We start from the raw sequence: 15,884 nt of genomic DNA, 5'->3' as shown, positions 1-15,884 counted from the left end.
AGGGTAGAATGATGAGAATTACATATAAGTAATAAGAGACAACAGGTGGTAGCTGATGGGACTATATAGGAGTGACGGATGGGAGTATTTATCTGCCGCTCCTGGGCTGTAAATAAATAAGGTAATTTAAAAAAAAAAAAAAAAAAGGCGTGGGTTCCCCCTTATTATTGATAACCAGCCAGACAAAACTCACAGCTGGGGGCTGCAACCCTCAGCTGTCAGCTCCAGCAAGGTTGGATATCAAGAATAGAGGGGTTGCCACGCCATATTTTTTCATTATTTAAATCATTTAAAAAAGCAGCCTTGCGTCCCCCCCATTTTTGGCCTTGCTAAAGCTCACAGTTGGGGGTGGTAACGGGGCATGGATATTGCCCAGAAAAGACACAAAAATTAGAAAATTTAAAATTCTGGCGTTTTGCCTGGCTTTTCGAACTTGCCCTGTAGCGGTGGCAAGTGGGGTTGATGTCATCGGTGACATCAAGCCCACTGCTTAGTAATGGAGAAGCGTCTATAAGACACCTATCCATTTCTAATCCTACTAGATGGTGGCCCGATTCTAACGCATCGGGTATTCTAGAATATGTATGTATATAGCAGCCACATAGTATATAGCACAGGCCACGTAGTATATAGGAGCCATGTAGTATATAGCAGACAAATACTACGTGGCCTGTGCTATATACTATGTGACTGCTATATACATACATACATACATATTGTAGAATACCCGATGCGTTAATACACGCCACGCAATATATAACACAGCCCAAACAGTATATAACACAGCCCACGTACTATAAAAACACAGCCCACGCAGTATATAGCCGCCACGCAGTATATAACACAGGCAATGTACTATATAACACAGGCCACGTAATATATAACACAGCCCACGCAGTATAGAACACTGGCCACGTAATATATAGCACAGTCCACGCAGTGCATAACACAGCCCACATAGTATGTAACACTGGCCAGGTAGTATATAGCAGCCACGCGGTATATAACACAGCCCACATAGTATATAGCAGTGTGGGCACCATATCGCTGTAAAAAAAAAAATAGTTCTATACTCACCCGCCGGGATCCAGTCCAGCGAAGCTCTGGCGATAAGGGCGGCTGCCGCCAACTTCCGTTCCCAGGATGCATTGTGAAATTACCCAGATGACTTAGCGGTCTCGCGAGACCGCTAAGTCTTCTGGGTAATTTCGCAATGCATCTCTGGGAACGGAAGATAGCGGCAGCCGTGCGCGGCTCGGCGGACTACGGAAGGTGAGAATAGCAGGTTTTTTGTTTTTTTATTTTTTTAACATTACATCTTTTTACTATTGATGCTGCATAGGCAGCATCAATAGTAAAAAGTTGGGGACACACAGGGTCAATAGCAGCAGTAACGTACTGCGTTACCCGTGGCATGACGCGGTCCATTACCGCTGGCATTTACCCTGTGTGAGCAGGCTGGGCGCGACCAATCAGCGAAGCTGGATTTAAATCCCGCGCCAATGTCAGCTGGGCGTGAGCAATCAGCAAAGCGGGATTTAAATCCCGCGCCAATGTCGCTGATTGGTCGCGCGGTGCCTTGCGGTCTCGCGAGATGATGACATAGTGGTCTCGCGAGACCGCCACGTCAGCATCCCGCGAGATGGCAATGCATGGAGCGGTCACTAGAACGTCGCGAGCCGCAGGAAAGGCCTGTTGTGGATTCGAGGGGCAGATGGACGGTTAGTATATAACGATTTTTTTGTATTATTTTTAACATTAGATATTTTTTCTAATGCATAGGCAGCATCAATAGTAAAAAAGTTGGTCACACAGTGTTAAAAGCAGCGCTAACTGAGTGTGTTACACCGCGGCATAACGTGGTGTAACGCAGCCATTAACCCTGTGTGAGGGCTGACTGGAGGGGATTATGGAGCGGGCGCTGACTGTGGGGAGGAGGAGCGGCCATTTTGCGGCCGGACTGTGCCCGTCGCTGATTGGTCGTGGGCGTTTTGCCACGAACAATCAGCGACTTGGATTTCCATGACAGACAGAGGCTGCGACCAATGAATATCCGTGACAGAAAGACAGACAGACGTAAGTGACCCTTAGACAATTTTATAGCAGATAGTTGTATAGTAAATAAAGACTCGGCTACTATAAAGTCAATTATTTGAAGCTAGAGGGTGGCCCGATTCTAAAGCATCGGGTATTCTAGAATATGTATGTAGTTTATTTATGAAGATTTTAGAATAATACAATGAATACACAGAATTCGGCTGGCTGGGTGCGACCAATTAGCGAAGCATGGTTCAAATCCTGCGCCAATTCGCGGCCGGAGTGCGCCTGTCGCTGATTGTTCTCGGCCGGCCATGTAGTATATACCACAGCCACATAGTATATAGCAGCCCACATAGCATATAAGACAGCCAGCTAGTATATAACAGCTCACGTAGTATATAACAGCTCACGTAGTATATAACACAGCTCACGTAGTATTTAGCACAGCCCACATAGTATATTGCACAGCCCACGTATATATCACAGCCACGTAGTATAGTGGACAACCCACGCAGTACATTACACAGCCACGTAGTATATTACACAGCCCACGTAGTATATAGCACAGCGACGTAGTATATAACAGCCCACGCAGTATATATCACAGCCCATGTAGTGTACAACACAGCCCACGTAGTGTACAACACAGCCCACGTAGTATATTGCACAGTCCACGTAGTATATTGCACAGTCCATGTAGTATATTGCAGTCCATGTAGTATATTGCACAATCCACGTAGTATATTGCACAGTCCACGTAGTATATAGCACAGCCCACTTAGTGTATAATAGAGTCCACGTAGTATATAGCATAGCCACGTAGTATATTGCACAGCCCACGCAGTATATAGCACAGCCCACGCAGTATATAGCACAGCCCACGCAGTATATAGCACAGCCCACGCAGTATATTGCACAGCCGACACAGTATATAACGCAGCCCACGCAGTATATAGCGCAGCGCATGCAGTATATTACAGCCACGTAGTATATTGCACAGCGACGTAGTATATTGCACAGCCAAGTAGTATATTGCACAGTCCACGCAGTATATTGCACAGCCCACGCAGTATATTACACAGCCACGCAGTATATTACACTGCCACGCAGTATATTGCACAGCCCACGTAGTATATAACACAGCCCATGCAGTATATAAAACAGCCACGTAGTCCCACATAGTATATAGCACAGCCAAGTAGTATATAGCACAGCCAAGTAGTATATAGCACAGCCACGTAGTATATTGCAGTCCACGTAGTATATTGCACAGCCACGTAGTATATTGCACAGCCACGTAGTATATTGCACAGCCACGTAGTATATTGCACAGCCACGTAGTATATTGTACAGCCATGTAGTATATTGCACAGTCCACGTAGTATATAGCACAGCCCACTTAGTATATTGCACAGCCGACACAGTATATAACGCAGCCCACGCAGTATATAGCGCAGCCCATGCAGTATATTACAGCCACGTAGTATATTGCACAGCGACGTAGTATATTGCACAGCCACGTAGTATATTGCACAACCACGTAGTATATTGCACAGTCCACGCAGTATATTGCACAGCCCACGTAGTATATAGCACAGCGACGTAGTATATAACACAGCCCATGCAGTATATAAAACAGCCACGTAGTCCCACATAGTATATAGCACAGCCAAGTAGTATATAGCACAGCCACGTAGTATATTGCACAGTCCATGTAGTATATTGCACAGCCGAGTAGTATATAGCACAGCCACGTAGTATATTGCACAGTCCATGTAGTTTATTGCACAGCCACGTAGTATATTGCACAGCCACGTAGTATATTTCACAGCCACGTAGTATATTGCACAGCCACGTAGTATATTGCACAGCCACGTAGTATATTGCACAGCCACGTAGTACATTGCACAGCCACGTAGTATATTGTACAGCCACGTAGTATATTGCACAGCCACGTAGTATATTGCACAGCCACGTAGTATATTGCACAGCCACGTAGTATATTGCACAGCCACGTAGTATATTGCACAGCCACGTAGTATATTGCACAGCCACTTAGTATATAGCACAGCGATGTAGTATATTGCACAGTCCACGTAGTATATTGCACAGTCCACGTAGTATATAGCACAGCCTGCCTAGTATATAGCACAGCCACGTAGTATATTGCACAGCCGACGCAGTATATTGCAGAGCCGACGCAGTATATAGCACAGCCCACGCAGTATATTACACAGCCACATAGTATATTACACAGCCCACGTATTATATTGCACAGCCGACGTAGTATATAACAGCCCACGCAGTATATAGCAGCCCACGCAGTATATAGCAATGTGAGCACCATATCCCTGTAAAAAAAATAAAAAAAAATAAAAAATAGTTATATACTCCCCCTCCGACGGTCCCCGGATCCAACCCAGGCCTTTCCTGCTCCTCGCGCAGGCGCGCAGGGCCTGTGATGACGTCGCGGTCACATGACCGTGACGTCATGGCAGGTTCTTCTCTCATACACTGCACCGGAACCTGCCGCTTGCATGGAGCGGTCACCGGAGCATCGCGAAAGGTGAGTATATAATGATTTTTTAATTTTTTTAAAATTATTTTTAACATTAGATGTTTTTACTATTGACGCTGCATAGTAAAAACTTGGTCACACAGGGTTAATAGCGGCGGTAACGGAGTGAGTTACCCGTGGCATAACGCGGTCCGCACCGCTGGCATAAAACCTGTGTAAGTGGTGACTGCGGGGAGTATGGAGAGCCCGCGACCAATGAATATCCTTGACAGACAGAAGGACAGACAGACAGAAAGACGGAAGTGACCCTTAGACAATTATATAGTAGATGTATCTCTCATCATTCTACCCTGCTTGCGCAGATCACCGGCAGAGCAGGGGAGAATCATGAGAGCCGTGTTCAGCACCCGGCACTGGGGAACAGCGCTTACTGTAACTCTTCTTCCCTGGTGCCGATCCTTTTGGTACTGATACGGCACACGCATGCCACCTGTGCCGCATGTATTACAAACACGGATTCTGATATCTCCGGTACTGGAAATATCAGGACGTGTGAAAGAGACATTATAGCTGGTTTTTATGTTTGGCTGCTGTCACACACTAAAAGACCGTTTTATTGCAAGAAATATTTTTTGCATCACCATATTTTGAGAGCTATCATTTTTTTCATATTTCGGCCGACAGTCATGTGAGGTCTCGTTTTTTGCGGGACGAGTTGACATTTTTATTGGTACCGTTTTCAGGCACATGACCACTTTCTATTCCGATGCTTGGGAGGCAGAATGAACAAAAACAAGCAATTCATGAATTTCTTTGGGGGGGCATTTATACCGTTCTATGTGTGGTAAAATTGATAAAGCAGGTTTATTCTTCGGGTTAGTACGATTACAGCAATACCTCACTTATATCATTTTTTTGTTTTGGCGCTTTTATACTATAAAAACTATTTTATATAAAAAGTTGTTTTTGCATCCTTTATTCTAAGAGCTATACCTTTTTTATTTTTCTGCTGATGGAACTGTATGGGGGCTTGTTTTTTGCAGGACAAGATGAGGTTTTCAGCGGTACCATTTGATCGTGTTATACCACCTTTTGTTTGTGTGTTATTCCACTTTTTGTTTGGCGGTATGTTGATAAAGCATTGTTTTTTGCCTTGTTTAGGGTTGTTATTGTTTAGATTTTTTTTTTCATTAAAATTTTTATTTAGAGATAAAATAAATATAGAATTTTTGTTTGTTTTTTAAAAAATATTTTTTACAATTATTTAAAAATTTTTGTATACTTTGTCCCACTATGGGACAATCATTTTTTGCAGGCTGATCGCTTCTATGGCATGCAGATGATGCAGCATCTGCATGCCATATAAGTTGTGGAGACTTGGTGATCATGCACTGCGAATGATCACCAAGTGTCCTAGCTCTGGTGACCCGGATGTCGTCATGACGACATCGGGTCACCAAAGCAACAATCAGGAGCCTGCGTCACGCAGCGGGGTCTCCGATGCAAAGGCAGAGGGGCTGTCCGCCCCTGTGCCGGCTTTCGGAATGCTGGGATCGTGTTCGATCACAGTATTTCAGGGGGTTAAAGTGCCGGTATCAGTCTGTGACCACTCCTGGCACCTAGTGCCAGGTGCCATCTGTCAGAATCAACTGACACCCGGCGGCAATCGGCCGCGCTTCCCCCGTGTTCGTGGCCGATCGCTGAGACGTATTATTCCGTCCATGGTCAAATTGGACCAGGTCACATGGACGGAATAGTACGTCTGATGTCAGAAAGGGGTTAAAGTGGACTTTAGACAACACTTTACATAAAGACAAACCCATACTCCGCTCTAATTTTTACGATCCTTTCTAAACAGACTGTAACCCTGTAAGTTAACTGCCCAGTTATAGCTTTCATATATCCATGTCTTGGTTATTGCCACTATGTCATGGAAAATCCTATAATTCTGTGACATGACATATAAACAAGAAGCTAAAGCTGACATCTTTATTCTAAGTATTGACTTTATCAAATACAATGAAAACTTCAAGTTGCAGTTAAAGTTTGGCTTATATACAAGTGTATGCCACATGGTGGAACAGAAGCAGTAATCAGCCATGTGCTTGTTACCGAACCAAATGTTCATTTGTTCGCTTATTTCTAAGGCCACGTTCATATGTTGAGTATTTGTTGAGTTTTTTTACCTTAGTATTTGTAAGTCATAACCAGGAGTGGGTAATAAATACAGAAGTGATGACGTGTTTCTATTATACTTTTCCTCTGATTGTTCCACTCCTGATTTTCACTCGCAAATACTGAGGTAAAATACTGACCAAATGCTGAGGTAAAATACTGACCAAATGCTGAGGTAAAATACTGACCAAATGCTGAGGTAAAATACTGACCAAATGCTGAGGTAAGACAGACCAAATGCTGAGGTAAAATACAGACCAAATACTGAAGTAAAATACAGACCAAATACTGAGAATGTGAATGTGGCCTTAAAGTTTAAGGGCACATGTCGTCAGAGTCATGCTGCCCAAACCACAGGCCTCATGAATTAGTCTGGCTGCGCAATCACAGCCAGGAATGAGTTTCCCAGAAGCCCTGCAGCATTTCGTGGAAAACGTGGCTCCAATTCATCAAAACTTTTACTCCCAAGAAGTGATGCAAGTTGGAGTTTCTCCAAAATGTTTAAACTTTTGGAGTTCAAACTCCTTTCTGCCATCGTACAGAATAGTACGTCCGATGGCAGAACCCCTGCTTTGAGGCGGGCTTTGAACAGCTGACATGAGCCTGCAATAGGCGCGGGCGGAATCGCGATATTCCCGTGCCTATTAACCAGTTTAATGCCTCTGTCAAGCTCTGACAGCGGCATTTAACATGCGCTTCCGGCCATCGGGCCGGAAATACGCGCACAGGTGACACCCGTCACGTGATCGGGGGTCGGCGGTGCGTCGGCATGACAACCAGAGGTCTCCTGAAGACCTCTATAGTTGTTGATGCCAGATTGCTGTGAGCGCCACCCTGTGGTCGGCGCTCATAGCAGTGCTGTAATTCAGCTACATAGGGGCGATCTGAGCGGGACAGGGGCTCGGCGGAGGCATCACACCACACCTTCTGTAATTCATAATAAGTTGTGTCATTCCCCAAAAATCTCACTCCGGTCCCTGCAGCAATGGAATGACATTTCTGATGTGTCCCTTTAGATCCCGGCTTTTCGGCCCTGATTCATCAGTATCAACAATTTTTCCCACTGATCTTGATGAGGAGGAGTGGGGAAGTCACACCTCAGTGTGTGAATAAGGGCAGACAGAAGGACCAGATCCCAATCTATGGACACCAGTTTGGGGAAACCTTTAAATGTAATTTCCAGCTCATGAAATGGAGGCCACGCCCCGGCTTGCACAGAATGCAAAAATACAAAGAAAACGCACAAAAATTGAGCTTGGATTATTATTACTCTATATTTTCCATCAGGCTTTTTCAAACTGTGTTTTTCTGAAACAACAATAAAAACATACCTGACAGCAATCGTGCAGCCAGGCTCTGATTCATGCTGCTCGTGGTCCTGGCCGCATGAATCTAATGACGGTTCCCTTTAAGGTACAATGGAGAGATTTATCAATATAAGGGCTTGTTCTCACTCACGTATACATCTTACTAGTGCTTTACCCGATGTTTTACCATATAGCACTCAGACTAATATTTGTCAATGAGCAGTGCTGATGACCGATGTTTTTTTTTTTTTTTTGCAATCAGATCACGCTCACACATTCAAGTTTGTGGGTGTTTGGAAATCATTGGACTGTACTCTGATGACATCTGAGCGCAGTCCAATTTCCATGGACTCACAGAATGGAGAAGATAGAGAATCAGATCACACGAAGCTGGCACTCTGATCAAACGCGGATCAGAGTGTCATTAATCCTTTTCTCTTGGATGAGAGAATCTATGGACTTCTTACGGTACCCTAAGGCCTCTTTCACACTTCCGTCGATTTTTGAAATAATTAAATTGCATTTCATCGCACAAAATAAGTGTTAGATCACCTACCAACCAGCAAGAACTCAGGCTCTCACAGACCTGTTAACTTATCTTTAAAAATCCCTCCTCTGCACTCATTACCTGTATTAATTGTTTGATGTTTTCTGTTCACACACTGAATCACACTCCAACCTCTCCACCATGGTCAACACTAAAGAGCTGTCAAGGGACAACCGGGAAAAAATTGTAGACCTGCAAAAGTCTGGGATGGGCTACAGGACAATAGGCAAGCAGCTTGGTGAGAGGACAACTGTTGTCACCATTATGTTAAAATTGAAGAAACACAAGATGACAGTCAATCTTCCTTGGTCTGTGGCACCATGCAAGATTTTACCAGATGGGGTAAGGATGATTCTGAGTTAGGTCGGGAATCAGCCCAGAACTACACGGAAAGAAAGTGGTCGATGAACTGAAGAGAGCTGGGATCACAGTCTCAAACTAAAATCTTGCAGGGTACGTAAGGTCCCCTTGCTCACGCCAGCACATGTCCAGGCCTGTTTGAAGCTCGACAGTGACCATCTGGATTATCCAGAGAAGGCCACAGAGAAGGTCATGTGGTTAGATGAGACAAAATAGTTTTTTGGTATCGAGTCCACTCGCTATGTTCGGGTTAAGAAGGATGCGTACAACCCCAAGAACAACGTTCCAACCGTGAAGCATGATGGGGTAACATTATACTTTGGGGGAGCTTTTCTGCAGAGGAGACAGGTCACAGCGTATGGAAGGGAGGATGGATGGAGTCATGTATCGCGAGATTTTGGCCAACAACGTCATTCCCTTAGTAAGAGTATTGAAGATGGGTCATGACTGAGTCTTCCAGGATGACAATGATCCGAAACGCGCAGCAATTTGCGGTCAGTTAAGGAGAGGCTCCGTAAGAACAATTTCAAGATACTGGAGTGGCCAAGTCAGTCTCCAGACCTGAACCCAGTAGAAAATCTTTGGCCGAAGATGAAACCCAGCAAACAGTCCTGAAACCTGAAAGATCTGGAGAAGATCTGTATGGAGGAGTGGGCCAAAATCCTTGCTGCAGTGTGTGCAAACTTGGTCAAGAACTACAGGAAATATCTGACCTCTGTAATTGCAAGCAAAGGTTTTTGTACCAAATATTAAGTTCTGTTTTTCTATTGTATCAAATATTTATTTCATGCAATAAAATGCAAATTAACCCCTTTCTACCATTGGACGTACTATTCCGTCCATGTGACCCGGGCCCTAATCCCCATGGATGGAATAGTACGTCTCATTCGATCATCCGCGCTCCTGGGGGGAGCGCGGCCGGGTGTCAGCTGATTATCACAGCTGACATCTGGCACTATGTGCATGGAGCGGTCACGGACTGCTCCCAGCACTTGAACCCCCGGGACACTGCGATCAAACAAGATCGCAGCATTCTGGTGGCATAGGGAAGCATCGCGCAGGGAGGGGGCTCACTGCATGCTTCCCTGAGACCCTCAGAACAATGTGATGTGATCGCGTTGTTACGAGGGCCTCCTACTTGCAGGCTGCCAGATCCAAGATGGCCGCGGGGTCCTTCTGGGTTTTGCAGGGAGGTGGCTTCTCAGTGCCTGCTGAAAGTAGGACCTGAGAAGCCTCCTGCACTGCATGTCAGATCGCTGATCTGACACTGTGCTGTGCAAAGTGTCAGATCAGCGATCTGACACTATATAGTGATGTCCCATCCTGGGACAAAGTTAAAAAAAAAAAAAAAAGTTAACGTGTAAAAAATATATATTTTTTTAAATTCTTAAATAAAGAAACAAAATATTGTTCCTATAAATACATTTCTTTGTGTAAATAAAAAATAAATAAAAGTACACATATTTAGTATCGCTGCGTCCATAACGACCCGACCTATAAAACAGTCCCACTAGTTAACACCTTTAATGAACACCGTAAAAAAATAAAAATAAAAAACAAGGCAAATAACAATGCTTTATCATCATACCGCCGAACAAAAAGTGGAATAACACGCGATCAAAAAGACTGATATAAAAAAAAATGGTACTGCTGAAAACGTCATCATGTGCCGCAAAAAAAGAGCCACCACACAGCGTCATCAGGAAAAAAAAAAAAAAGTTATAGCCCTCAGAATAAAGCGATGCAAAAATGTTTTTTATTGTATAAATGCGCCAAAAGATAGAAAAATTATATAAATTAGGTATCACTGTAATTGTACTGACCCAAAGAATAAAACTGCTTTATCAATTTTACCAAATGCAGAACTGTATAAACTTCACCCCCCAAAAGAAATTCATGAATTGTTGGTTTTTGTTCATTCTGCCTAACAAAAATCGGAATAAAAAGCGATCAAAAAATTGTCATGTGCCCGAAATATTGGGGTTGGGATTAGGGTTATGGGTGTGTTTGGGTTAGGGGTATGGTTAGGTTTGGGATTATGGTTAGGGGTTTGTTGGGGTTGGAGTTAGATTTGGGGGGTTTCCACTGTTTTGGCACATAAGGGGCTCTGTAAACGTGATATGACGTCCTAACTCGATTCCATCCAATTCTGCGTTGAAAAAGTAAAACTGTGCTCCTTCCCTTCCGAGCTCTGCCGTGCGCCCAAACGGTTGTTTACCCCCACATATGGGGTATCAGTGTACTCAGGAGAAATTGGACAACAAGGTTTGGAGTCCAATTTCTCCTGTTACCCTTGGGAAAATACAAAACTGGGCTAAAAAATCATTTTTGTGGAAAAATAAATGATTTTTTAATATTCTCGGCTCTACATTATAAACTTTAGTGAAACAATTAGGCGTTCAAAGTGCTCACGTCACATCTAGATAAGTTGCTTAGGGGGTCTACTTTCCAAAATGGTGTCACTTGTGGGAGGTTTCCACTGTTTAGGCACATCAGGGGCTCTCCAAAGGCGACTTGGCATCCTATATCAATTCCAGCCAATTTTGCATTGAAAAGTCAAATGGCGCGCCTTACCTTCCGAGCTCTGCCATGCACCCAAACAGTGGTTTACCCCCACATATGGGTTATCGGCATACTCAGGACAAATTGTACAACAACTTTTGGGGTCCAATTTCTCCTGTTACCCTTGGTAAAATAAAACATTATGGATCTGAAGTACCGTCATTTTTTTGTGAAAAAAGTTAAGTTATATATATACTGTGTGTGTATGTATATATATATATATATATATATATATATATATATATATTATTATTATTATTATTATTATTATTATTATTATATATATTTTTTTTTTTTTTTTTGCATTCCAAAATTTCCTGTCAAGCACCTGAAGGGTTAATAAACTTCTTAAATGTGGTTTTGAGCACCTTGAGGGGTGCAGTTTTCAGAATGGTGTCACACTTGGGTATTTTCTATCATATAGACCCCTCAAAGTGACTTCAAATGTGATGTGGTCCCTAAAAAAAAAAAACTGGTGGTGTAAAAATGAGAAATCGCTGGTCTACTTTTAACCCTTATAACTCCCTAATAGTGATGAGCGTGTGTACTCCTTGCTCGGGTTTTCCCGAGCACGCTCGGGTGACCTCCGAGTATTTATGACTGCTCGGAGATTTAGTTTTCATCGCCCCAGCTGAATGATTTACAGCTATTAGCCAGGCTGAGTACATGTGGGGGTTGCCTGGTTGCTAGGGAATCCCCACATGTAATCAAGCAGACTAGTAGCTGTAAATCATTCAGCTGGGGCAATGAAAACTAAATCTCCTAGCAGTCATAAATAACTCGGAGGTCACCCGAGTGTGCTCGGGAAAACCCGAGCAAGGAGTACACTCTCTTACCACTACTCCCTAACAAAAAAAAAATGTTGGTTCCAAAATTGTGCTGATGTAAAGTAGACATGTGGGAAATGTTACTTATTAAGTATTTTGTGTAACAACATATCTCTGTGATTTAAGGGCATGAAAATTCAAAGTTGAAATTTTCAAAATTTTCTCCAAATTTCCGTTTTTTTCACAAATAAACAAGTAATATCATAGAAATTTTACCACTATCATGAAGTACAATATGTCGCGAGAAAACTGTCAGAATCATCGGATCCGTTGAAGTGTTCCAGAGTTATAACCTCATAAAGGGACAGTGGTCAGAATTGTAAAAATTGGCCCGTTCATTAACGTGCAAACCACCCCTGGGGTAAAGGGGTAGATTATTAAAAAAATCATACGATGAAATTTTCTGTTTTTTAAATTCGGTATCACTGTTGAAGTGTACCTACAATAAAAATTCCATACCTCTCCACTCTTTGTGGGTGGGAAAACGTGCAAAACTGGCAGTGTATCAAATAACTTATTTTCCCCACTGTAGGTCTCATTATCTTTTGACATTAGTGAATCATCCTGCTTAATAGAAAAGTGTAGTTTAGACTGATCTTTTTTTGTACAGTCATTTATCATCTTGATCAATAAACCCTAACACATTTAGGATGGCTACAGAAATGCTATAGATGGCGGTGACGGGTATTAAGCATTATTCAGATGTCCAAAAAAAGGTCTGCAGCTTAACATTGACTTTGTCTTTTTGTACGTTTACAGAAATTCATGCAGAAGTACAACTTAAAAACTATGGGAAGTTTTTGGAGGAATACACGTCTCAGCTCCGAAGAATAGAAAATGCTCTGGACGATTCTATCGGGGATGTATGGGACTTCAGTTTGGACCCAGTAGTGCTAAAGGTTTGTTAGCTCTTCTGTTCACACTTGTATATGGGACTGTTAAGTCATTTCTGCCCTTTGTCTAATGTCTAATTAAGTAGTTACACAATTATTGTAGTTCTAGCAAAAACTGTCGGAGCTGGCCGGGACGAGCATAAATACGCCAAAAGCCGCAGTATTTTTGCACAATTTCGAGGTGCGACATTTCAAGTTATTTTATTCCCATACTCTGGTGAAAACATCTTGATTAATCAGGTTTGTTTTACTTTATTGGGAAATCCACATTGCTGTTCAAATTTTTTGTTACTGTGGTTTTGAAACCCATTGTCACTTTTTGGTGCAGTTTCTGTGCACATTTCACCTGTATATCATAGAAGGTAGCCACATGTGGCTTAGCCCTACTGAATGGGGCTAATCAATATACAATGCAGTTCAGGCTGCAAACCTGTAGCAGAAACTCAAGATTTCTGCCACGGGCTCCAGCACAAATATTGAGTTTTTCTACTTGAACAGTCCTGTTGGTGATCAAATCCCCCTAAGATTTTGTAGTCTTAGTCACAATTGTGTTTTAGGTGTAAAATTGATGTTTGTAAAGATCACCATGTGTTTAAGCAAATTATGTTCTTTACTTAGAACTTTTCTTTTGCTTTGGTTTTCACAAAAAAGTCTGAAGTGACACATGACGGCATAAAGCAGCAAGGAGCTATAATTCTCCTAGTTGCTTCCTTCACAGACATGTTCAAAATGCCTGAAAGAAAACCCCAAGATTTTACTATGCATTGCAGATGTAGCGCCAGATGAGCATCTTTTAGATTGACAACCAAATCCTATATAAGGAAGCATGGCCCCATAGACCTTGAAACCAGAAAGAGTTAAACCCCTAAACAAATAACTTGTATTAATATATTATTAAAAACATATATAACTCATAAATATTTAACACCTCAGCAACAAAATCTCTCCGGGCACTTCAGGGTCTGATCATGGTTAATCTAATGATCCCAAAGAGTGATATAGACAGACATATCAAGTCCCTAGTTGTCCTTTTCTCTTACCCTACCTGTCAGCAGAGGTCGGCACCCTAGTGTTGTGCGAAATGGTGCCCCCGCTCGACGTCTGTGTCCCTGACCGCCCTAATACATACCCTACTGAAGTTCAGATAGACACAGACAGTAAAGGAATGAAAGCATAGTAGAATATCTCTGCTAAAGATTCCAAATGACAGGCCAACTTATATACCATGTATGGAGCAGTCACCGTACCAAAGTTTCCGGTTCAGAACATGCTGAGAAAAAAACTATTATCTAAATCCCTTTGGTTCAATCCCAAAGGGATAAAAAACTAATCTCCGGTAACTAGTTAAAACAGATGGATACCATATGTGAAGTTGTCACTTTCAGTATTTTAAGTTGAAAGACAGTGGGAAAAATTATTACCGTATATACTCGAGTATAAACCGAGATTTTCAGCCCACTTTTTTGGGCTGAAAGTCCCCCTCTCGGCTTATACTCGAGTCATACCCAGGGGTCGGCAGGGGAGGGGGAGCGGGGGCTGTCTAATTATACTCACTTGCTCCTGGCGTGGTCCCTGCAGGTCCCTGCTTCCCCGGCGCTGCAGCTTCTTCTTGTAGTGAGCGGTCACATGGTACCGCTCATTACAGTAATGAATATGCTGCTCCACCTCCCATAGGGGTGGAGCCGCATATTCATTACTGTAATGAGCGGTAACGGTGACCGCTCACTACAGGAAGAAAATGCGGCGCTGGGGAACAGACGTGCAGCGATGGCGCCAGGAACAGGTGAGTATGACGGGGGCAGTGCGCGATATTCACCTGCTCCTTGTTCCACCGCTGGAACCTTTTTGTCTTCTGCAGTGACGCTCAGGACAGAGGGCACGGTGACGCGATTAGTGCGCGCCGCCCTCTTCCTGAACGTCGGTGCAGATGACGGGAAGACACAGCGGTGGAACGTGGAGCAGGTGACTATAGCAAGTGCCGGGGGCTGGAGAGGTGAGTATGTAATTTTTTTTATTTTTTTAATCGCAGCATATAGGGCAAATATGTGTATGGAGCATCTTATGTGACCAGTGCAGCATTATATGGGGCAAATATCTGTATGGGGCATCTGTATGGGGCCATGTGCAGCATGATATGGGGGCAAATATCTGTATGGGGCATCTTATGGGGCCATGTGCAGCATGATATGGGGGCAAATATCTGTATGGGGCCATGTGCAGCATTATATGGGGCAAATATCTGTATGGAGCATCTTATGGGGCCATAATCCACATTTGTGGAGCATTATACAGGCCAAATGTCTGTATGGAGCATCTTTTGTGGCCATGTGCAGCATTATATGGGGCAGTTATCTGTATGGAGCATCTTATGGGGCCATAATCCACATTTGTGGAGCATTATACGGGGCAAATGTCTGTATGGAGCATCTTATGGGGTCATAATCAACATTTGTGCAGCATTCTATGGGGCATATTTTGTATGGAGCATTATATAGGGCTCCTGATTCAATATGGATATTCAAAAACACTTAACCTACTGATGTCTCAATTAATTTTACGTTTATTGGTATCTATTTTTATTTTTGAAATTTACCAGTAGCTGCTGCATTTTCCACCCTAGGCTTATACTCGAGTCATTAAGTTTTCCCAGTTTTT

General features: G+C 43.1%; 1 protein-coding gene across 1 annotated transcript in view; it reads left to right on the top strand.

The window, feature by feature from the left end:
- Positions 1-15,884, top strand: part of WASHC4 (WASH complex subunit 4) — a 178,439-nt gene that overhangs the window by 13,717 nt on the left and 148,838 nt on the right. Inside the window, exon 2 of the mRNA XM_069764473.1 lies at positions 13,096-13,235. Coding sequence (XP_069620574.1) covers positions 13,096-13,235 — 140 coding nt within the window. The remainder of the gene's footprint in view (positions 1-13,095; positions 13,236-15,884) is intronic.

Source organism: Ranitomeya imitator, chromosome 4 (genome assembly GCF_032444005.1).
Source record: "Ranitomeya imitator isolate aRanImi1 chromosome 4, aRanImi1.pri, whole genome shotgun sequence".
NCBI lineage: Eukaryota > Metazoa > Chordata > Amphibia > Anura > Dendrobatidae > Ranitomeya > Ranitomeya imitator.
This window is presented reverse-complemented; position numbering and strand designations above follow the sequence as displayed.